At 39.8% G+C, this 24,573-nt stretch overlaps 2 protein-coding genes across 5 annotated transcripts in view; both read left to right on the forward strand.

Annotated features, from left to right (window-relative positions):
- LOC103353071 (calreticulin-like) overlaps positions 1-2,073 on the forward strand; it is a 3,555-nt gene extending 1,482 nt beyond the window's left edge. The window contains exons 3-7 of the mRNA XM_008275848.1: positions 18-227; positions 366-479; positions 581-724; positions 808-900; positions 1,016-2,073. Of these exons, the coding sequence (XP_008274070.1) occupies positions 18-227; positions 366-479; positions 581-724; positions 808-900; positions 1,016-1,234 (780 nt within the window). The 3' untranslated portion in view covers positions 1,235-2,073. The remainder of the gene's footprint in view (positions 1-17; positions 228-365; positions 480-580; positions 725-807; positions 901-1,015) is intronic.
- A 1,192-nt stretch (positions 2,074-3,265) lies between these two features.
- LOC103353056 (epidermal growth factor receptor substrate 15-like 1) lies at positions 3,266-24,497 on the forward strand. Of its 4 annotated transcripts, none has more exons than XM_008275812.1 (24): positions 3,266-3,312; positions 3,810-3,851; positions 3,961-4,050; positions 4,148-4,195; positions 4,291-4,386; positions 4,597-4,662; positions 4,748-4,873; positions 4,971-5,030; positions 5,170-5,436; positions 7,114-7,271; positions 10,714-10,873; positions 11,125-11,187; positions 12,280-12,365; positions 12,879-12,951; positions 13,159-13,320; positions 13,792-13,989; positions 14,661-14,825; positions 16,898-17,009; positions 17,164-17,303; positions 17,597-17,657; positions 19,279-19,364; positions 19,618-19,681; positions 21,453-21,589; positions 22,854-24,497. In XM_008275812.1, exons 1-24 carry the CDS (start codon positions 3,286-3,288, stop codon positions 22,998-23,000), a joined length of 2,634 nt encoding a protein of 877 aa, XP_008274034.1. In that variant the 5' UTR covers positions 3,266-3,285; the 3' UTR covers positions 23,001-24,497. The 4 variants fall into 4 exon arrangements, with proteins under 4 accessions (XP_008274034.1, XP_008274035.1, XP_008274036.1 ...); XM_008275813.1 differs by having other exon boundaries at positions 21,453-21,565; XM_008275814.1 differs by lacking the exon at positions 11,125-11,187.
- Positions 24,498-24,573: the final 76 nt, after the last annotated feature.

Raw genomic sequence — 24,573 nt, forward strand, 5'->3', positions numbered from 1 at the left:
GCTTTCCTTTTTCCTAGGATGATGAGCTGAGTCACCTGTACACGCTGATCCTGAATCCAGATCAGACCTATGAGGTCAAGATTGACAATGAGAAGGTGGAATCTGGCAGTCTGGAGGACGACTGGGACTTCTTGCCTCCTAAGAAAATTAAGGACCCCGAAGCCAAGAAGCCAGAGGACTGGGATGACCGTGCTAAGATTGATGATGCTGATGACACCAAGCCTGAGGTTAGTAAGCTTTGTGTTGTAATTCAGCTGCCTTTGTTTTGCTGTAAAGTGTCATTTTGTCCATTGGAAATGCTGACAGGTGAAAGAGTGTTTATATTGACTGTTACTTAAACCATGAAATTATTTGTTACTCTTTAGGACTGGGACAAACCTGAAAACATTCCAGATCCTGATGCCAAAAAGCCTGAAGACTGGGATGAAGATATGGATGGAGAGTGGGAGCCACCCATGATCCCCAACCCAGACTACAAAGTAAACTAAATGTGGACATCGTGGTCTCGTCTGCTTGAGAAATTCTCACCATGACTTTCTGCTAATGAATTGCTGCTTGATAAATACTTTCTGTATTACAGGGAGAATGGAAACCCAAACAAATTGACAACCCCAACTACAAAGGGCCATGGGTGCATCCTGAGATTGACAATCCTGAATACAGCGCGGATTCGAACATCTACAAGTTTGACAACATTGGTGTTTTAGGTCTTGACCTTTGGCAGGTGAGAGAGAAAGAAATTTGAGTAGTAATGCCATTGTAATGCTGATGCTTAAACAGTCTAACACTTTTTGCTGTTTATCTCAGGTGAAATCTGGTACCATCTTTGACAACTTCCTGATCACGGATGATGTGAAGGAAGCAGAAGACATTGCGCAGGAGACATGGGGCGTGACAAAGGTATGTTTGTATTCTTTTTCAGCCATAATTTGTCATTTGTACAACACACAGAGGCCGTGCAGTAATATTGTAAATAGACTAAGAGACATGGTGATTATCTAAACTTTCCTTGCAGGAACCGGAGAAAAAAATGAAACAGGAACAAGATGACTTGAAACGAAAAGAAGAGGAGGAGAAGAACAAAGAACAAGACACTGAAGCTGATGAAGAGGAAGACCTGGATGAAGAGGAAGATGAGGACGAGGAAGAAGGAGAGGAAGAAATAAAAGATTTCGAGGAAGCAATTTCAGAAATGGATAACAAGGAAGCAAAGCCGGACCATACCGAGCTTTGAGAAGGTGTGGCCAGAGATATCCTCTGCCCCTCCTTCAGAAACTCTGTCCTGTTTTTTCCAGGGGTATTGTGGCTGCTGTGCATCCTTTCCCTGAGATTTGGACACAACCCAACTTGGGGGTCTAATGTAGTAAATGGGGGCAAGTGGGTGTTACTGGACTTGGTGTCTTTCATTTTGTTCAAGGTGTAACCCCTGAACTGCTGGTTTGATTCTAAGGTTTTCTACTGACAAAGTTCATTCCTCATTTTTTAATGACAGAGAATCGTTGGCACTGTCATTTGCTGTTTTCTTTTTCTTGTTTTTGTTTTATTTCCAGGATTGACACATCTGCTTTTTTTTTTACAGATTCCCTTTGTAGCTGCTTGTCAGTATACCTTGAAAACTAACTAAAAGCTGTGGTAAATATTTCTTTCAGCCTAGTGAAAGTAAAGTGCACGTAGCTCAGCATATAATGCATAAACCAAAAGACTTAACCTCCCAAAAATCTGAATCGAGACAAATCAAGACTAATGTATTGTCATTTATTTTTGGTTTAATGTCTGCAGCACTGACTATTTGTTTTCCATTTCACACCTTCAGAGCATAATCAGGTGAAATGTTCAGACATGAATAAATCCTAATCTACTTAAACAATGTTCTTTTTTTTTTTTTTTTTGTCATTGAATTGATTTCACTCAAACATGTCTCCAGAAAAATGTGATGGGACCTGCATTGTATCCTGAAAGTCTGGCCAAACAGATACTGAGCCCCTGATGTGACTGCTGTGAGGGTTACACAGTTATTTTTATTGGACAGAATGTTATTGATACCAAAGTTTTTATTAAAAGATTGATACCTTATTGTGTGGTCATATTTTGTACACTCACGCTTTGGAGGCACAATATATATCTTAAATGTAAATTACATTACTTCACACCCATTGTTTCATAAAGGTGGTTTTCTGAAGATGTTCTGGGTTCACAAAATGAAAGATTTCCATTAATGCTGTTCTAAACTGTTTTCACTTGTTAGTGCTAAATTTAATAAATTAATAGTTTATTTGAGTTAGTTTGCACACTTGATGACAGAAAAAAAAATAGAATAGAATATTTTTTATTAATCCCCCATTGGAGGAAATGTACATGCCACAGCAGCATCCAAAAAATATAAAAAAGAAAGTACTAGGAAATAATAATTAATAAAATAAGTATATACACAGGATGACCAAAAATATACTATTCAATGAAAAATATATATAGAAAGAATATTTATACTGAAAAAGAAACAGATTGTGCAAAAATTAATTAAAACCACGTGTTAATTTTTGTGTTTTTGGTTAACATCAGCCAGTGATGCTGATGTACAGTGCAGTTGGGAGGAATGACCTGCAGTAACAGTCCTTGCAGAGTAGACGCCTCAGTTTGCTGCTGAAGGAGCTACTTAAAGCCCCCACAGTCTCATGCAGGGGGTGAGAGGGGTTGTCCATGATGGATGTGAGCTTTGCTAACATCCTCTTCTCACCCAACCTCCTCTATGGAGTCCAGGAAGCAGTCCAGGACAGAACCGGCCCTCCTGACCACTCTGCTCAGAAGTGTTCAAATTTGTTTAACACATAGAACTGCAACAACCAATTTGGTAAAAGTATAGTTTATATTATCATGCAGTTGGTGCATATTTCTATGCAGTTTGCAGTACACCAAGGTACCACAGTGAACCTGGGGGTCTGGAGCAGTCGGCTGTCAGTAACTCAACCTTGCTGTTTCTAAATAGAACTACCTGATTTAATGTAGAAGCCAATATAAATATGAGGTTACAATGCTTAAAACAACAGTGAGGTGGATACAGGAGCATTTTGTGAGGAGTAAATGGGCCACATCAGTGCTCAGCGGTTAAGCCAGTTAGAATTACTACCACAATTCATTCCAATTAGCAGTCGGGAGCTGTAGTCAGCCCGGTCCTGGCCTGTAGTGACCGAGAGGCGGCACGCCCACCGGAACCCCCTCCTCCCATCTGTCGCCGCTCGTGCCCGCGCGCTTCAGGGGCGTACGCGCACTCCCGAGACACCAGGAAATATGGCGGCGCTCATGACTCTCAGTCAGGTAACAACTTCCCACAGCTCAAGAAAAGTCATCAATTTTTATATGGCTCTATATTTGGTGACAGTGACAGTCGTTATGTTCTGTCGCCACGTTACGACGTTGTAAGCTTGGGTGAATATTAGCCAGTGCGACGGCAATAACAAGCTTTCGTTGTCAACTAAGTTGACATGGTTAGCTAGGTTAAGTAAGGATAGCAAAGTTGCTCTGCGTTTTAATAGAAGTAGAAAGCTACTGGTAACACTTGCGACGGGGATGGTGATTGTAAAGACAAAACATGACAAACTAGAAGCTAAAAGTGAACAAAAATAAACAGTAATTAGCTTACCATTGCGATTAAGCGGTGTTTGCTTCCTACGGACTGATTGTATGGTGTGCAGACTGCTAACGTTACAATTAGCCATTTCTCGCTTTCTAGAGACTGTATTCGATGTATGTGAAGCTGCCATACACTTATTTGTACCGTAACCAGTGTTATATGTCTTTTCTGTCTTCTTCAGTTATCGAACGGAAACCCAGCCTATGAAAATCATTACAGACAGGTAGTAGCTCCAGCTGTTCCAGTTTTTGATATAGCCCATGTAATGTTATTTAATGAACACAATTATGTCTTCTGTATGCATTTTGTAATTTGTTTTTGATTCTTTGTAGTTGGATCCAGGAAACACAGGCAAAATATCAGCTGGGGATGCAGCTCAATTCCTTAAAAAGTCTGGCCTGTCAGACAGCACCCTGGGGAAGGTGGATCATGAAATCACCTACACAGATGCAGAAAATACTCTCATATCTTCAATCAATAGTATCTAAAGTGTGTTTTCTTGTTGTTTGCTTTTATTAGATTTGGGATTTGGCAGATTCAGAAAGAAAAGGCTATTTGGATAAACGGGTAACAAAGAATTTCCTTCTAAATTTGTCGTTATGGGAGATGCTGATGTATGCTTGAAAACGGTGGATTTGCTTTGCTTTCTTCCCCTTTTGTAGGGTTTCTTCATAGCTTTGAGGCTGGTGGCGTCAGCACAGGGTGGAAATGACATCAGTCTGAACAACCTCAACCAAAACTTAGCCGCACCTAAATTTGTAAGTGTTAAAATCACTCTCCTGACTATTATTATATCCAGTGAAGTGATAAGGAGCAGACTGTGACTTATAAGATATTAATGGACATTAAGTGCCGGAAAGTGATGAAGAAGTTGCATTTCTGACTGTCTTTTCCTCATCTTCATACAGTTCGTAAGTGTATTTTCTGCTCTGCTTGATCTTGTCTTATCTGCACTTTATTTTTTACAGAAAGACACAAACAGCCCGTTATTAGGTATTTCAATGCCATCAGCTGACTCACAATGGGCAATTAGGGTCAGTCAATGCAACTTTTCAAAAACATGGTTGAGGATATGAGAAAATCAAACATGTAACCTAAACCTAACCTTTATTTTTCCAGCCTGATGAAAAAGGGAAGTTTGAGGGAATTTTTGAGAGTCTGACCCCCGTAAACGGACTCCTCTCCGGTGATAAAGTCAGACCAATTTTGATAAACTCCAAACTACCTCTGGACGTGTTAGGGAAGGTAATGTACTATATTATACTGCACAGTCCTTTTTTACTCTGTAATTTTATGAATTCAGAGCAAACAAATTTTGAGCATTTACTCACTATTTTTGTAGATTTGGGACCTAAGCGATGTGGACAAAGATGGACACTTGGATAAAGAGGAATTCACAGTGGTAAGCTGGGGGTGTTTACTGAATTTATAAAGTGTCACTGCAGAGTCATTCTGTGAAAGCAGTACTGGATTTTATAATTAAGAGGATAGTACAGATTTAAAAACAAAATTAATAAATTATCTGATTTCCAATTTTCTAGGCCATGCATCTTGTGTATCGTGCCATGGAGAAGGAGCCTATTCCAACTAGCTTGCCTGCTTCCCTCATCCCTCCTGCTAAAAGGAAAAAGTCTGCGGTTGCGCTTCCAGGTGCTGTGGCTGTATTACCTGCTCTATCTGGTCTTACATCTGGGTCGGCTCCGTTCAAAGATACCCTGCGAAGCACTCCTCCTCTGAGCAGTGCTACTCCCCTCAGCACCAGTACTGTAAACCTTTCTCCAAAACACTCCTTTAAATCTAGCTCACAGGTATGTCTTCTCATACTACTTTTCTCTTGAAATATGAATGTAATCACTGTGACTAGAACTTATTAGTCTTTGAGGGATAAAGGGCTGGGTGTTGTGGATAAACATTCTATATATTTCTAAGTGTGGAATGTGTATGAAGTGTCACATAAAATTATCAGTGGGCTCATATAGGCAGCTGTGGCTCAGGTGATAGAGCGGGTTGTCCTCTGATCAAATGAATGCGTGTGTTTGTGAATGGGTGAATGAACATGTTGCAAAGCGCTTGAGATACCACTGAGGTAGAAAGGTGCTATATAAGTGCAGACCATTTACCATATATTGCATTACTGTAATCAACTTTTCTGTGTTACATCTAACAACCAACTCTTCATTCATACACTTGAATCGGAAATCATATTTTTACATATAATTTGCTCACCTGCTCAGAACAATTGAAGCAATTTTCCAAAAGTGTAGCACATTATTGCTTTATTGTTACAAAGATTTATTGTGAAAGCTGATAAATGCTAATATTGAGCTATCACCTAGCATGACTCAACTATAAAAGTGTTTATTTACCAAGTGTTTGGGTTGCAATTCTTGTATCCTAATGAGAGTGGAAACAAGCCTTACAGGGTGTTATGCATGCCATCCTGGGTATTTTCACACAGCTGCTGTATTGACTGGAATTAGATTTTTTTCTTTAAATTATGCGTGCATGATATATTGCGGTAAGTGTAAAGTCAGAATCTTACATTAGGATGCCACTTTCTGAATGTGACTAGTTATTTTCAAGTGGCATAAAATGTAAAACCCACAAAAAAAGTAAAAAAAAAAACATTCAACCCTCTAGGAACATACATGCATTTTTCCTTGCAACTCCCTAACGACATGTCACAGTGGCTGAGTCTTGAGTTTTAAAGACACCAGCATTTCATGTATTAGCTCTTTTCTGTTGCTCACGGTTGAACTTGTTTTACAACATTGTTCTGAGTATTATGCAAAGGCCAGTGTGACTTTCTCTACCATGATGTAGCTGGGATTTTTCACCCGTGACTTTTGGAGAAACAGGTTTCCTTGAAATGGAAGACAAGCAATGTTGTTCTGACACGTGTACCTTGATCACCTGATATGGCTGTCATGATGTGTTGTGTGTCCTTTCCTCAAACTTTAACTGTCATTTTATGTCTCCCCAAATTTCCTTTTTCTGTTTCTTGCCCGTAAAAATTAAACAGTCTATTTCATATTTTGTACGATTTATTTATTTCTGACTGAAATAATACTTAATATCCACCACATTTTTCCTGCATCTGTACTCTTCCCACCATCAATCACTATGGTTTTAATTTAAACTAGGATTTTGTAGAAGGCAGGTTTCAGTATTTGTGTGAATGTGTGTAATAGGTCAGTGAAAAATCCTCTTGCTGTTTGCAGTAAACAGATGATTGTCATACAATTGCATTTCCATCTGTGGTTTCTTAACTATATTGGACGTTGGCATTTATGGTAAATGTCTTCCTCATGGTCACCTAGTAAACATTGAGTTTTAATCTGTAAGTGTGTACATTCATAAATACCTTTTTATGTTAAACAATCAAAGCTGTCTTTCTTATGTGAACAGAACTGTGAGGTATGCAGGTGTCAGCTTCATCATTTCAAATCACTAAAACGTCTCTTTTTTTTCTTTCCCCTCTTTAGCCTGTGGTGAACTGGGTGGTACCGGTGGCTGACAGAGACAGATACAGTGATATTTTCAAGAAAACGGACACAGACGGCGATGGCCTCGTCACAGGCAGTGAGGTTATAGAGATCTTCATGCAGTCCACTCTCTCACAGACAATGCTGGCTCAGATATGGTAAGACCACAACTCAGTTCACTTCACAGACATTGTAATCATAACTGTCACAATACTTTTCATATTGACAATATTACAGTGCCCAAGAGAGCTAAACACACTGCAGCTTAAGAGGAAAACAACAAATTAAGAAATGCATTTAAATATTGGAAGTGTACAGCATAGATAGGCAAACTGCAAATCTCTTGCTCTTGTGCATTCTGTCGTTGCTCAATCAGATTAGGATATGGGGTGTTTGAAGGCCAGAGGGTTATACTACGAAGCGAGTTTGACATAGCTAGGCTTTCTTTGTGTAAGCCGAATGGACAAAACCGAAAGCCCCAGTCAGAGATTACGGATATCACGAAGGTGGTTGAAAACTTCATTTCTCAACTCAGGCTTTCTGCTTCAGACTCGGTGCATGTTCACATAAAAAGGGGCGTTTAACGCGTCACGTGACTCTTCGTCTGCACAAAATGAACCGATTGTGTGCAGCTGCTTCAGTCAACACGTTTTAATGGAGAACAATGGGGAATATATATATATTTTTAAAAATGCGACGGTATAAAGCACAGCTACTGCAAATGGTGCAAAACAGGAATGCTGGTAGAAAACTGTTGAACGTGTTCATATACAATATTTTACCGATCTATTTCCAACTTACAGCTGCACGTTAAACTTTAAACTTTATACATTTAAACATGATCTTGTATTGAAGTGCATTTAGGTCTGACACTGTCCCATAATGCAGGATATCACTTTATTGTTTGGCCCAATCAGAGCAAAATTAATGTTATTGATTGAATATTCTCTGTAATAAATACCAGTAGAATAATCCATTTCTCATCTGCAGTACCAGCAGTGTAAACGGACTTGACAGAAAATCAGAGCCAAACATAAAAACATATTTATGTGATTTTTGCATTGCCAGTCGTTGTGGTGGTATATGATATGTATTCGGCCGCAACCTAATCTGAACATAACATACTCCCGACCAGGTTAGCTCCACAGCATAAGTTACCGTGGAGATCTAGCCAGGTAAAAAGAGAGCCACCTTCGTGGTACTGAAAACTCTGGCTTTAAGCTCAACATACCTCACTAACCCACTAATCTCGCTTTGTGGTACAGCCCTCAGGTCAGCACCTTGAACTCTCAGTTGTGCTCCTCAAGCTGTGCCTGAACAGTTTTTGCTGAACAGTGACAGGGGGCGCTGTTCTCCTAGGGGAGGCTCCTGGGGTTGGGAAGTGCTGTTGCCATACAACAATGTTTTGGTGGATGACACATGTCAAAGTACAATCTGCATGAATGACAGGACACAAAGTTTTCTAGCAGAGCATTGTGTTGTAATGAGATGATCACTACTATTCACTTCATCATACGTCAGTGGTTTTATGTGTTTACTGTTTGGTGTATGTGGTCAAATCTGCAAGAGCGTTTCTTAATTATCGTACTGAATATATATACATATACATACAGTACCAGTCAAAAGTTTCAACACACCTTCTCATTCAGTGGTTTTTGTTTTCTACATTGCAGATTCATAGTAAAGACATCAAAACTATGAAAGAACAAATGTGGAATTATGTTGTGAACAAAAATAGTGTTAAACAAACCACATTATGTTTTATATTTTAAATTCTTTAAAGTAACTTCCTTTTGCTTTCATTTTGCACACTCTTGAGATTCTTTCAATCAGCTTCATGAACTCGTCTCCTGGATGGTTTTCCAGCAGTCTTGAAGGCAGTGGTAGCTGGTCAAAAGTGGGAGGGTCCAGGGCACACCGAACTGGGCCCGTGAGAAAATCTGCAGCTGCCAATCAGAGCTCAGGCCAAGGTCACATGATCCCGAAACGTTTTTTGAGCTACTTACACACTCATTTGGCCGTCGCCCTGCATCCAGGAAGTGCATCCAGCGCCCATGCGTCCCATATTGATCAGCCGCTACTGCTTGAAGGACTTCTCAGAGGTTCTGAGCACTTGTTGGCTGCTTTCACTTCACCCTGCGGCCCAACTCATCCTAAACCATCTCAATTGGGTTTAGGTCAGGTGATTGTGGAGGCCAGGTCATCTGACGCAGCACTCCATCACTTTCTGTCTTGGTCTAATAGCTCTTACATAGCCTGGAGGTGTGTTTTGGCTCATCATCTTGCTGGAAAACAAATAATGATCCCAGTAAGCACAAACCAGATGAGATGGCATGGGGCTGCAGAATGCTGTGGTGCCTTAAATTTAGAACAAATCACCAACAGCGTCACCAGCAAAGCCCTCCCACACCATCACACCTCCTCCTCCTCCAGGCTTTACAGTGGGAACCACACATGCAGAAACCATCTCTCACCTTCCCTGCGTCTCACAAAGACACGCCGATTGGACCTACCACACAAAAGTCCAAGTTTCCACTGGTCTAATGTCCATTCCTTGCGTTTCTTGGCCCAAACAATTCTCTTCTTGTTGTTGTTCATCCTCAGTTGTGGCTGAAGGCCGGATTCATACAGTCTCCTCTGAACAGCTGATGTTGAGATTTTCTGCTACTTGAACTCTGTGAAGATTTTAAGTGGGCTGTAATCTGAGGTGCTGTTAATTTGCGGTTTCTGCTGGTAACTCTAATGGACTTATCCTCTGCAGCAGAGATGACTCTTGGTCTTCCTTTCCTGCGGTGCTCCTCATGAGAGCCAGTCTCATCATAACGTTTGATGGTTTTTGTGACTGCATTTGAGGATACATTCAGAGTTCTTTAAATTTTCCGCATTGACTCACCTTCATGTCTTGAATTAATGATGGACTGGTATTTCTCTGTACTGAGTTGAGTGCATCGTGCCATACTGTGGATTACAACAGTCGTCAAATATGGCGATCCACTGTGTCCTAGCTCTACCTCTGCACAACACAACTGATGTTCTCAAACACATTAAGAAGACAAGTAATTCCACCAATTGATTTGAGAAGCTACACCTAATTGAAAAGCATTCTAGGAGACGAGTTCATGAAGCTGATTGAGAGAACGCCAGGAGTGTGCAAAGCTGTCATCAAAGTCAAAGGAGGCTACTTTAAAGAATTTATAATATAAAACATATTCTGGTTTGTTTAACACTTTTGTGTTAACAACATAATTCCATATGCGTTCTTTCATAGCTTTGATGTCTTCAGTATTAATCTACAACATAGAAAATAATTAAAATAAATAAAAACCATTGAATGAGAAGGTTTGTCCAAACTTTTGATTGATACTGTATATATATTTATTTATTTATCTCATGACAGTCTAAACCCTTACAATTCCTCTTAGAAAGGGGAACAAAAAAGTGAAATATACTTTTGAAACGGGTTTAAAACACACTGTACTACGTTTTGTTCTGTTTTTGTGTTTAGTTTCTTTTTTTTATCTATGATTTTGTGAGTATTATTTCTCAGAAAAGAATATATGTATATAATGTTTTGAGAAAAGAGTGCCCTCTTCTCTACAGGGGACTCGCCGACACCAAACAGACGGGAAAGCTGAGCAGCGAGCAGTTCTCTCTCGCCATGTATCTGATCCAACAAAAAGTTGCTAAGGGCGTAGATCCTCCCTCCACTCTCACTCCAGAAATGATCCCCCCATCAGAACGGACTGCAGCTTTGGGCCCTGTAAGTCCTGACTATATCCCACTGTAGCCACTGTTTCACATTGAAATAGCCCTATGTATTGAAATTCTTCCTTACTTGCAAAGTTAGGTTTTTCTTTTTTTTTTACTTGCACCTGTACCTTAAGATTCTGTTTCCCTGCTCCTATATGCGTTTTCAATGATGAGTTCTGCTTTGTGGCTTTCTGGGCTTCTAATGCATAACAGGTTTTTATGCTTTTGCTTTTTTGAGCACTTTTCTGTCCTGTCTAGCAGAGCTATGCAGGGCTCATGTCCTCTGTGAGACCAGAACTTGCTGCACTCGCAAATATGCGCAGAGTGAGTAGATGAGTTTGTGTCACAAGGTGGCGCCTTCTTTCCATCATATTCTCTGTCAGTTTGAAGCAGGTGCAAATAGGAACATAGTAAGAGTACTGCTGCCTGCTGCATCTTCATTATCAATGGCTTGTCACAACTAATGTTTCTGCAGCTATAGTATACTAACTTACTACTGTATGTTTATAATGTAAAACAAGCGATGTCGATTTTTTTTTAGTTATTAATGAATTTAGATTTTCAAAATTTTCAAGTGGTGGGTCAATCAGTGGTAAGCTTTTTATCTTTAAAGAAACCTCAAAACATGTTTAACCTGTGTGTATGTAAAGGCCCATTTCAGCTGGACAATCGAAACAGAAATTAGGCTGCAGCTTTATATTTAAAATGGTCTGAAAAGAGACAAATTATTAAAAACAAATCCATTAGTCTAGTTGAGCCTTATACGAGAATGATATTCTGCCCATTTTTGTTTACTATTAACAGACTGATGTTATAAATGAAGTCAAATCTGTTGAGCAAAAGTAGTTTTAGATGGTCATTTTGGTTGAAAACTATTGATGCTTTTAAAAACGATTAAGCACTAAAGGTTTCACAGTGCCTACAAATAAAAAGAGTTTTGGGATAGCCTGTTTTCATTCATTTGCCAAAGGCCTGTTGAACAGTTAACTTTCAGCCAAAATTAACTGTGGTGTTAAATTCTTTTGTATTGTCTTGTCTGTGTGCACTTCTTGTCATTCACATATTGTCTGGCTCACTTGCTCCCTCCCTAGCTGTGCGAGGTGTTTGTATTTCCTTCCTGTGATTTTTGTTTTGTTAGACACGACAGCAGGGAGCTCCTCTCTCCTTCTGCATACCACTCATGTCCTCTCTGCTCTCGCCCTTCATTTTGACCCCCTTTGCCTATTAGAACATTTTATTCATGTCTTTTCTGCACCCTTTCCCTAATTGCATCCATTTAATGCTCGTACCTGCTCCTGTCACTCTTGTTTCTCTGCTCACACCTCATGTCAACCTCACGTCATCCATAATACTCTTACCTAGTTCTCTGTTTCTCTCCCTTCATTCACTCGTCCATCTCAATGTCTCTTGCCTCAGGACAGTACCAGCTCCACAGGGTCGGCAGAGCTGACAGGCATCAAAGAGCTGGATGACCTCAGCCAGGAAATAGCTCAGCTGCAGAGGTGAGCCCCTACACCCCGAGTAGCAGGAGGACAGCTTTGTTTCTCTTCCTTTGAGAAAAAGGAGGGGAGGTTGCAGTGAAGTAATGTTGAAGATCAAAGCTCTTTTAAACTATTATCCTACTTGCAGACAGCAGACGTGCTATGTCGCGGGCCGACTTGACGTGCATTCTACTCAGCAGCTCTACCCCTGCTACTCATTGTTAACAGACTCCAGTCTGCATTGTACTTCAATACACACCACTGATAAACCTGAGAGTTACACTGAATTACATCAAATAATTTCTTTTAACTATTCATTTGCCCACGCATTGACTACTAAATATACTACATTTACCACAAGATGACATTTAAATACAGGGTCGGTTGTATATGACAATTAAAAAGGATTTCCAAATGCACTTTGATACAGTTTTGTCTTTTTAAGTATTGTATATTGGCTACATTTCCTTTGCCAGGGAGTAGTAATAAATTGTAATATTTCCACGCTTGTTCTTCCTCTGTGTTCACCTGTAGAGAGAAATTCATCCTGGAGCAAGAGATTAGGGAAAAGGAGGAATCCATCAGGCAACAAAACAGTGACGTTCAAGTAAGACGGAGTCAAAATATTTCTCAAGTCATCTGTTTAAGGTTGAAAATGTCAGTGAAATATTAACTCATGAGTGACAGTGAGTCTATGAAAAGAACAAGTAGCCAAGAATCAGAAATACTTTTAATGCCACCCAAATCACATAATCTGTAGGGGACCTCTGCAAACACTTGTCCATGTGTGTGTATGTGTTTGGCGGACCCTCAGGACATGCAGAATGACTTGGATAGAGAGAGCAGCAGCCTGCAGGACCTGGAGTCCCAGAAGCAGGATGCCCAGGAACGTCTGGAGGAGATGGATCAGCAACGCTCCAAACTCGAGGGGATGCTTAATGACGTGAAGCAGAAGTGCCAGGAGGAGACTCAGATGGTTAGTGACGGAAATCAGTCAAGCAACATGCATATAATATAAAACAAGAAATGTCACCGTATTTAGCTTCTGATGACATGAAAATCCACACGCAGCTGTCATCGCTATTGTGGTATCTTTTTTTGTTCAAGTGTGATCCGAGATATCAGGCCAGATGTTAACAGTCATGAAGTTACGATTTGTTTATAGAAAAGTTTGCAGATTATTGCTTTTTAACAGGGTCATCAATTGTAAACTTGAAGACTTTGAAAAATACGTCAAACAGATAACTGTATGGTTTTTGTCTTATTTGTTTTTTCTTTTTTGTAAAAGTAGGTATAATTAAGTCAGACAAATTTTAATTGCTCTGATCTCTACAAAAAAGCAAATCTAGACTAAATCTAATTAAGGGCTATAGTTTCTAAACACATATTAAAATACTGATCCTACAAATATACAACTTATCTCTTTATTTTGGCTCCCACCCTCCAGATTTCATCCCTGCAGAGCCAGATCCGCTCTCAGGAGACTGACCTACGTAGCCAGGAAGATGAACTGGGTCGCACCAAGGCTGATCTGAGTCGGCTGCAGGAGGAAGAGGCCCAGCTGGAACAGAACTTGCTCTCCGGTCGCGTCCAGCTGGACAGCATCATTAAGTCACTCAAAACCACCCAGGAGGAGATCAACCAGGTCAGTGCAGACAGAAAGACAACAGGTTACATGAGGATGTTGTGCCACTTTGCGCCATCACGCTCTCTGACCAAGTAAGGACTGTGTGGCATAAGGATTAGGTTGTAAAGTCAGAAACATTTCTGAATCAAATTAAACTGTGTATATTCAATCCTCATGCTGACACAGAGCTGAAAATGATTGCTGCTTTATGTCCCATCTGTGGAATTTTCACTTGTAATGTGTTTTCACAAGACAGCAATCTCACACTTGATAAGTTTCACTTTTACTTCTCTGACCACCATATTTAGCAAGTTTTGAGGTACGTTTAACACTGAAATGAAACTATTGCATCAAAGTGGTTAGGAAAGTGTCTTTTTTCAGCTTAACCACTTATCACCACTTTCATTCAATTTGCTAAGATTCACATGTTTTCCACAAATAAGAGGAGCCTGTTTTTTTCTTTTTTTTTAAACTGCAACCACAGGTAAATTTATAACATATTGTAATTCTGCAAAATAAATTACTGTTTACATAATGTTGTGCAAATTCTACCCTCACTTTAAATGCTTTTGAAATTGTGGCTTGAAATCATAGTGCCTTATCAATTTCTGTGAGATGGGAGAGTCTCCTATGTTGGACAGCCTAATGTGTAGATATCCTGTAGTTTAAACACTTCTATTTGTTTCTAGGCTCGCAGTAAGCTGTCGTTGATTCAGGACAGCCAAAAGGAGATGACCCAGACGATTGAGGAGTACAACAGCGCTTTGAGCGACATCAACGGGGGAAACTTTAGCAACCTGCCAGACTTAAGTGAAGGGTTCACTGAGAAGGAGAATGGAGGTTTCAGAAGTGCGGTGAGGAGATAATAAATTTCAGTGAAATATACCCCCTTTTTTTTCACCACAAAAGTTTAGCCTGGAACCCAGAAACTTGATTCACCTGTCCTCCTAATGACCCTGGTTCAGATTTTCTTTCCTACCCTCAACAAAGAAATTAAAGTCAATAAGGAAAATATCTCAAGCTCAGCAGTAGCATTTTTCATATTACCTTCTCCTAATTTACTTCTCCTGAAAACACAAATGTGCTCCTGAAGCATTTTTTGTTTTCCACTTTGTAGTCTCACATTTACAGTACTAGTCAAAGGTTTGGACACACCTTCTCATTCAATAGTTTTTGTTTATTTTAATTATTTTTCTACATTTTAGATTAGTACTGAAGACATCAGAACTATAAAAGAACACATATGGAATTATGTTGTGTAAAAGAAAAAGTGTTAAACAAATCAGAATATGTTTTATATATTAGATTCTTCAAAGTAGCCCTCTTTTGCTTTGATGGCAGCTTTGCACACTCTGGGCATTATCTCAGTCAGTTTCATGACGTAGTCTCCCGGAATGATTTTCCAACAGTCTTGAAGGACTTCCCAGAGGTTCTGAGCACTTGTTGGCTGCATTTCCTTTACTCTACGGTCCAACTCATCCCAAACCATCTCAGTTGGGTTTAGGTCAGGTGATTGTGGAGGCCAGGTCATCTGACGCAGCACTCCATCACTTTCCTTCTTGGTCTAATAGCTCTTACATAGCCTGGAGGTGTGTTTTGGCTCATTGTCTTGCTGGAAAACAAATGATAGTCCCAGTATGAACAAACCAAATGGGATGGTATGGGGCTGCAGAATGCTGTGGGAACCATGCTTGTTAAGTGTGCCTTGAGTTTAGAACAAATCACCAACAGCATCACCAGCAAAGCCCCCACGCACCATCACACCTCCTCCTCCAGGCTTTGCAGTGGAAACCACACATGCAGAAACCATCTCTCACCTTCTGTGCGTCTCACGAAGACAGGTGGTTGAAACCATATTCTCAAATTTGGACCCATCACATAAAAGTCCAAGTTTCCACTGGTCTAATGTCCAATACTTGTGTTTTTAGGCAAAAACAATGCTCTTCTTCTTCTTGTTCATCTTCAGTCGTGGCTTCTTTACATCAATTCGACCATGAAGGCCTGATTCATACAGTCTCCTCTGAACCGCTAATGTTGAGATTTTCTGCTACTTGAACTCTGTGAAGATTTTAAGTGGGCTCTAATCTGAGGTGCTGTTAATTTGCGGTTTCTTAGGCTGGTAACTCTAATGGACTTATCCTCTGCAGCAGAGATGACTCTTGGTCTTCCTTTCCTCCTCATGAGAGCCAGTCTCATCGTAACGTTTGATGGTTTTTGTGACTGCATTTGAGGATACATTCAAAGTTCTTTAAATTTTCCGCATTGACTGACCTTCATGTCTTGAATTAATGATGGACTGGTATTTCTCTGTACTGAGTTGAGTGGATGGTGCCATACTGTGGATTACAACAGTCGTCAAATATGGCGATCCACTGTGTCCTAACTGTACCTCTGCACAACACAACTGATGTTCTCAAACACATCAAGAAGGCAAGTAATTCCATCAATTGATTTGAGAAGCTACACCTGTTAATTGAAAACCATTCTAGGAGACGAGTTCATGAAGCTGATTGAGAGAACACCAGGAGTGTGCAAAGCTGTCATCAAAGTCAAAGGAGGCTACTTTCAAGAATTTATAATATAAAACATATTCTGGTTTGTTTAACACTTTTTTGTTTCCTACATAATTCCATATGTGTTCTTTCATAGTTTTGATGTCTTCAGTATTAATCTACAAAGTAGAACGGGTTTAAAATAAATAAAAACCATTGGATGAAAAGGTGTGTTCAAACATTTGACTGGTACTATATGTATATATATTTATTTATCTCATGTAAACACAGCCTGTAGTTTAGTTTTATTGAAAGTAGCCCAGTGTACATCCTCTGTCATGTCATGTTCTACTGTAGCAAAGCTATTGATAATTTAAAATGGTTGCTGAATGGACACATGCATTGATTTGTTGTTTTCTGCATCCATTCATCAGGATGACTCTTTTAAGTCAAAGATAGCCATGTTCAACAACAACAGCAGTGCTAAAGATCCTCCAGCAGACCCATTCCAGACAGAGGACCCCTTCAAGTCTGACCTCTTCAAAGGTCTGAATATCTTTTGATATATTTTTATGTACTCCCCATGTCTCTATAGGGACTAAGGCTATTTTCAGATGTTGCTTGTCGATAATCACCTGCATTAATTTTGTGTCCCTGTGAACGAGCATTTCTTGTTGAAGACAGTCTCGTCCTTTTCTAGATCCATTTGGAGGAGATCCTTTTAAAGAAAGTGATCCCTTCAAAGGTACTTCATCTGAAGACTTCTTTAAGAGGACTGACAAGTCAGACTTGTTTGGATCTGCAGACCCCTTTGGCAGAAAACCCACACCACCTGTCAAGGTATCAACACCCCCTTTTTTTTTAATCAGCACTGAACTGATACTTGTTTGGAGTGCTAATCATGGTTCTTTCATATGTAGTGTGATTGTTAGAAAACCAAATCTCTTTTGTTACAGTTGAAAATGAAGTATTTTTATCTATGCTAAATAACTTGCTATAGTTGCCAGTGCTGTAGAAACAAGCTCTGAAGTGTATTTACTGTTTTAGAAAAGCAAACCAAAAAGATTTCTGCTGGTTATGCTGATGCAGTCATTGTGTGTGTATTCTCACTCACTATATTTTTTTTTTCTCAGCCAAGTGCTTTCAGCAGTAGTGACCCTTTCTCATCAAACAGCCCAAAACCTACGGATTCAGGTACATTGCTGTTCACAAGCACCATGGGATGTCTACATATAGAGATGTTTTACTCTGGGTCTTAGTTTGAAGTGTAACAACTAACCTGAGGTACTGTTTGTTGGTGCCAGAACATCTAGTTGTTTCTGAGCTTCTTGCCTTTATATTATTTTGCAAATATCCCCAAAGTTTTTCAGTTAAGCTTCATTTGCCATATAGTAGCACATATGTTGGATGTTAAATTAAAAGACATTGATAGTGGTTCAATGCACTTATTTAGTCTTTTAGGATAAAGAAATGCTTTGCAGTCTATGTAATGAGACAGGTGAGTAAGAGAGGGACAAGCATATCAAAAAGTTCTAGACACACTGCCACATGCTGTCTGACTTGCAAAAACATTGTTATTGGTGGCATTTCGGTTTTACACCGTCATCATGCAAATGGAAGGTTTGAATCAGGCTTTCCTACAGCACATGAGCTGATGGATGTGAAGTTATATATTAAGATGTAAGTTGTATTTTTTTTAATCTTAATGCATTCATTCAGTCAAAAAGGTATGATGTGATGATACTAGAGTAACATGGTAACACACCGATGACTTTCTGTCACGTCAGCTTGTCACAAAAAAGCACAAATACATAGTCATCCCTGCACTAATAAGAGCAAATTTTCCATGCAGGTTTCCCAGAATATGACTCTATTAACAGACAGCTATGAGAGAACGCTCTAGTTGTGAAACTCATCTCAAAGAGTCGTTCTTAGCCGTTCTGGGTGACGTGTTAGATTTAGATTTTGTTTTGGAGGGCATCAGGGGCAAACAATTTTTACTCACTGTGGCTTCAAATTTTCCTGTGGTTTGGGGCTATTTTTAGTCCAGTACCTACGCATTTAACTACTGGCCGACTAAAAATACTCCCCCCTACCCTGGAAAAACAGGAGGCTAGCAGGAGCCAAACATAACAGAAACTCTGTGACTGCTGGTCCTTCTCTACTAGAATACACTGCCACTCCTTTAACCAGTTCACTCTTGCCTCTGTCCTGTCTTTATATCTGCTGGTATTGAACTGCGGTGCCTCATTCAGTACGGAAGTTGTTTTAAGTTAGTGCCTGCTGCTGGTCAATGCTCTGCCATGCTACACATGCTTAAGAAGAACACAGAGGCAACTGTAGACCTGAGCTGAGTTACTGTGCGTAAAAGAAAACACTGCGTACTGCACATGAATGGAGTCTTTTGTGGTTGCACACTCACAACAAACATATTCTGTTACAATGTTTTGTTTTTTCACTGTAACCATCTTCAGTTTGCTGTTTTTTTTCATTAAGTGGCATACCACTGAGCTTCAAAACAACCCAGGCACAGTTCTGGTTAACAGTACGCCAACTGACGTCTTTAATTAGCTGATCAGATGCATACGTCAGGTTGCACAAAACCTCTGCTTTACAGGTTTTCGCGAGATGTCATGGAAAATAAAACTGTCATGCCACCTTCCGTCTTCTGTGAATAGCACATGAGCCCTTTCGGAATAAGATGCAGACATTACTTTGTATGTGTGCTTCAGGGGTGAACTTGTTTATAGATTGTTGCTCTTTCCATAAATGTATTCAAATGTTCCAAATGTGTTTCAATGTACACTTGTCACAGATTTGTTCAGGAAGGTGGACCCCTTTGGAAGCAACTCTTTTGGAAGCAAGGATGGGGGATTTGCTGACTTTAGTCAGATGTCAAAAGTAAGCTATGGAGACTTTTTAAGTTGTGAAACACCATAAAGCATGATTTCTTATTACACCGTCGAAATCTAAGCTCTTAATTTTACCACAATCATCAGGTATTTCTTATTTTTATTCTAATTTATCACATTCATGGAAATGGTCTCTCTTGTATAAACCCAAAGGTTTGATATCTTGGCTGACCTACTGTTATTTTGTCCTGCCTATTTTGCACAATATTCAGCTTTTCCTTTCTTTTTCTGTTTCTGAGCAGAAGTCGGACAATTCTGTACTCCCATCGAAGAAAAATGTGCCTAACCGACCTGCACCTCCCTATGGTAATCCCTTATTTTATACGTTTGTGTGTGCGTATGTGTATGCATGTGTGTATGCACACTTGAACATGACTGTTTGCTACTCAACTTGACATCAGTGGTTCTGCGATACGCGTAAGTAGCATGTAATGTGTTCAAAGCAGTTGAAATCTGTACTGTTTATTTTGCCAGGGTTGTCCCTACAAGTTTTCTGCTCTCTTCACTGCTTTGTTTACTTTGTAAGGCAGCTGGATTCTCACGAGATTTGCAAGATCGTGATCACGAGAGAATCCATCCTGCCAGGCTTCAAGATATGCGCATGTGGCCGATCCACAGTTGGTCGGGCCAACCAGCATCCTATGAGTAACAGCTGGCAGCTATGGTCGTGCTTTAGGTGTGAGTTCACCCTTGATAGACGGTGATAGACAGATGGTTTATCCAGTCACCTGCCAAATATTTGTTAAAAGGGCCTCCCTTTTTGCAAACTGTTGCCAAAGACATCTTCTAAGATGGTTACATGTCACAAACCATCTGTCATGTCAGCTTAGCGCTTTGTAACTTGTCACGCAAATACAAATTCAACATTTTTGGGTAGTCGCTGTAATTGACGGTTGTTTTTGCTAAATGGAGTTTTAGTGCCTTAAAGGTACACAGATAAAAAAAACTATTTCCCTACTGAGCTGTGAATGGGCACAGAAGGTAATTTCTTCTTTTCACACTGTAAACAGGAAAGCTGTTTGTAGAGATATGGTGGTACTATGGGGTGCATGCGACCTTGTTGGCAAGAATAAGACATTAATTTAGGTCTGTCGTTAATGGTGGTCATAGCCAGTGTTGAGTTAAACGTGTCTATAGTGTGATGAGACTGAGAATTGCTTTCTCTTCATAGTGTATGTGTTTTGCCTTGTGTTCATCTTGTTTATTGTGTGCGTGTGAAGTCACACATTACCTACAGACCATGCCCAGGACATGCCCTTCCGCTGTGACCTTGCAGTTATTATTTTAGCAGAAGCCACAGCCTGAGAAAGTTGGTGTTCCCCTTTGCTTTTACCACACAGAACAGGGTCGAGATGAGTAGCTACGGTAAGCCAGCTTGTTGTAGAGCTGTGCCTCACTTATAATGGGGAAGTGAGAAGCCCACTGTATCACAAGGACAATTGCACAACTAATCTTGGTCTAGATAGAATGCTTAATTTTGCTGTTTGACTACAATTGTGTTTTAGCAATGTTTCAGGCATTCATTAACACCTATAACAACATTTTAGTGTTTGAACAGAGCTAGAATTGTAAACATAGATAATGAAAAATAATAGACTAAATTACTAGATTACATAATGAAGTCCCACAGTTTGCAGTCTATGCTGAAATATTGCACAAAGTTCCAGAGATAATTAATAATGACCAATAAGAGTACCATCATAATAGGAAATGGATTCAAAGCTCAAAGTAGACATGGGTGGGTCCCTCATTTACAAGGGTGGGTCCATCATTTACAAGAATATGTTCCAAAAAAGCAGCACTGTGCACGCTGAAGCTTCAATGCATCAGTGAGCTTTACTCAAAAAATGCGGTTAACACCTTTTTTTAAACCAGTATTGCTTTCCCGTGGGTGAATACTCTGTGCGTGCCTTGAGCTTAAAGCTGTTGGCTTCCTGTTAATATTTGGTGACACAGTATTGCACATTGGCCTTGTAAGTGTGATCGTATTTTCCCAGGGGGGCACCAGTTTTTGCATGTGAAGTGAAGATGCTAAGGCCATTTGGTTTGTATTTATTTCAATGTTTTCCCTCTCCAGTAGGTAAGCTCAGTTTGGGTGCATCAGAGCTGCTCCAGAACATTTGCTCCTCAGCAGACAATAAAGACTCTTTTGTTACAACACACTCAAGTAAAGCACCTAAAGACTGTCCGGTGGGTTTTGCAGAATTTGGCTCTGTAAGTGTAGCCTACTTACAGTTTTCTGTTGAGTCAAGTATCTTTGTCTGCATGAGCTGCTGACCTAATGATTTCACTCTTCAGACTGCTGAGCTGAAGGCTCAGTGGTGTCAGCTCTGTGACTGGCCCTCATTCTGTTAGTTTTCTTTTAGAAAGTGGCTTTAGCAAGCATTCACAGGACCATCGTGTTTACTGGCTGTTGACTGATAACTGACAAAACATCTGAGTGCTTTTAGAAGGCTTAGTGTAGAAGGAAATTAAATGTTTGCATGACTTACCTGAACAGTCCTTGCGCTTGTCTCTATTATGTCACGTTGCTCTGTCTACCTGGTAAAGGGGCTTGCATGCCTGTGGTCATTTCTAGCTTCAGCCTTTGACAGGAGGTGAGGATTTATAAACTTTTACTTATCAAGGTAGTAAACTTGCCTGGTCAGGTAGCAATCGAGAAGCATTTTTCAAGTCTTGAAGTGCAAGCTAGAGGCTTATTTGCTGTCAAAGCATGATATGCCTCGAAGCAGAGCACAACAGAGTAAATCTGCCTCTTTGTCTCCCGTCTTCCGCTTCTTTGCCATCTTGTATAGCCTAACGGCTGAGCGTGCTCTCAAGTGAAGAGATGATGCATGGCAGCTTTCTGTGTCTGGTTTGTATTATTTGACATGACATGAATTTATTTTATCCCTCATGCTAGCATGACTGTTGTGAAAGGGATTTGTGGGTTTTATATCGAGCTCTGTATTGTAATTTTTGTTTTTCTGCCAGGATCTGAACATGTCAAGGTAAGACTATATAAGGGTGTGGTGGTCAAACCTTTGCATGTGAAAAACCTGTCCGCACTGCAAAATCTGAATACGGTGATTCATGAGCACAATTATTTTCTATAAATATCCTTAGTCACATTGATCTAAGCGCAGAATGTGGGGAAACGTGACCAGTAATTTATGGCACTAGTATACCACTCTGAATTGTGGACATTTTTTTTTTCTTTAAATTTACTGTCTTTGCTTTTTTGTGATGTCAAAGTGAAATTGACTTGGCTCTATTTTTGCTTTTTTTTTAACTCCCAGTTTACTGCTACACATCAGATCATTTCAGTTTTGTTTAGTGTAATTTTTTATATTCCGTCCAATTCGCAGCACTTAATTTTAAATCCGCCGTTGTCCAGTCATTTCTCCTTCTGTGTGTTGACATCTGAGCATACAGCTACATTCCTGCCTCTCTTTTTTTTTTCTGTTGTCCAAATCTAATGTTTCTTTCCCTGCTCCAGTTTGGAAATGAGAGCCAGCAGTTGGAGTGGGCCAAGCGAGAGAGCGAGCGTGAGGAACAGGAGAGACTGAGAAAGCTGCGGCTTCAGGAACAGCAGGACCTGGAGCTGGCCATCGCTCTCAGCAGGGCCGACATGCCCGATGCCTGACCAGGCATGCCCCATCACAGCTTTTTGTCTCCTTCCGTCTGCCTCACAACCCTCCATTTGCCAGCCAATGACAACAGCACTGACACTGGCCCAACATGACTAGCAGCCCCTGTTACCAATTTGTGTTAGAGACCAATGTTTCTTCAGCTATGACTGGACACATGTAAAATGACTCCAAATATAGCAACTAGTTAAGGTTCATTGCTCCCAAACTACATGACAACTATAATCAGGGACAATACGGAGCCACTTGATTGAAGCCTGGCTTCATTATACAAGTACATAGCGATTTATCGCAACCCAAACCAGCAGGGTACTTGACTGCAACCTTTATCTAGCTACATGTCTTGTTATGCCTAGTCAACCTACCTTGTTCCAAAGCCTGTCTGCTGAAGATAAAATAACCTTTGAATAATATTTTACAGTTGTATTTATATACAAAAGCAAGGAATCTGTGGTGTATGAAGTAAAGTGCACTCTAAAACTGTTTTATATAACCTTTCATTACTTAGAAAAATTCATATTGAAAGTCAAACTATACACGCTAACTACTGTGTTTGCCTATGATTTAGTTTGTCCAATAGCAAATGCTTTTTTTCTCTTTTCTTTTTTTAAAGAAACCTCTTTTGTGTACTGTAAATATTGTTCTATGTACAAGCCTTGGATAAGCAGAGTGTATCCTTACAAAAGAAGTCTGTCTTTAAGAACTGCAGCATAATGATCAGATTATCAATGGCATGATTTAGACTGCAAATGTTACAAGTGTTTCCAGCTTTTATATCTACTATTTATGGCATTTAAAGTGCATGAATTGAAGAAATCTAGGAATATTATCTGAACCCTTAAGATGCTAGTGATAATCATTAAGGTCTTCCTCCCATATGAACAAAGTTCTGCCCACCTGGAGCGCTGTTCACCACCCTCTGATGTCAGCAGCTTGTGTTTGTCAGATAGTTCATCATTGGTTGCCTTGTTGTGACACCCAAGCAACTTGCACTCCCATACAACTAAAAGCCTCTATAAAATGGAAAAGTGTAAACCTTCATTGAGTATACTGGTGCTGTTACACTTTGCGTCGTCGTTTTACTTCTTTAACTATTATTCACACTACCAACAATGCACAGTGACATGTGCTTCCAACTTTTTTTGCTTTTCTCTCAACAACCAAATCCTGTTGGATATTTTTTCCTGTGGATTTTTGTTTTTGTTCATTATTGTCTGATGATCCAGTTGGAGGACATTTCTTCAAATGCCTTAAAATATTGTATTATTGTAATTACACTAATCAGGTTTTTCGGCACATAATGGATGCACTGTATATTCCAGAGCTTACTGGACACATACAGAGTGACAGCGCCTTATTTATCAACATATCAACACTGTAACATGTTATATTGCACATTCTGTATGTCATTTTAAGAACATCCTGGAGTTTTGAGTTGCTCAAAACTGTAACAACTTTCAATTGAATAAAAGTGATTTTTAACATTCCTGGAACAAGGTAAGTCTGGTGTCTTAAATGTTATAACCACAACCACAGAAAAAAAAAGATTTGTTTGATTGCAGAAATAAT

The sequence above is a fragment of the Stegastes partitus genome, unplaced genomic scaffold, assembly GCF_000690725.1.
Source record: "Stegastes partitus isolate 25-593 unplaced genomic scaffold, Stegastes_partitus-1.0.2 Scaffold59, whole genome shotgun sequence".
NCBI classification, from domain to species: Eukaryota; Metazoa; Chordata; class Actinopteri; family Pomacentridae; genus Stegastes; species Stegastes partitus.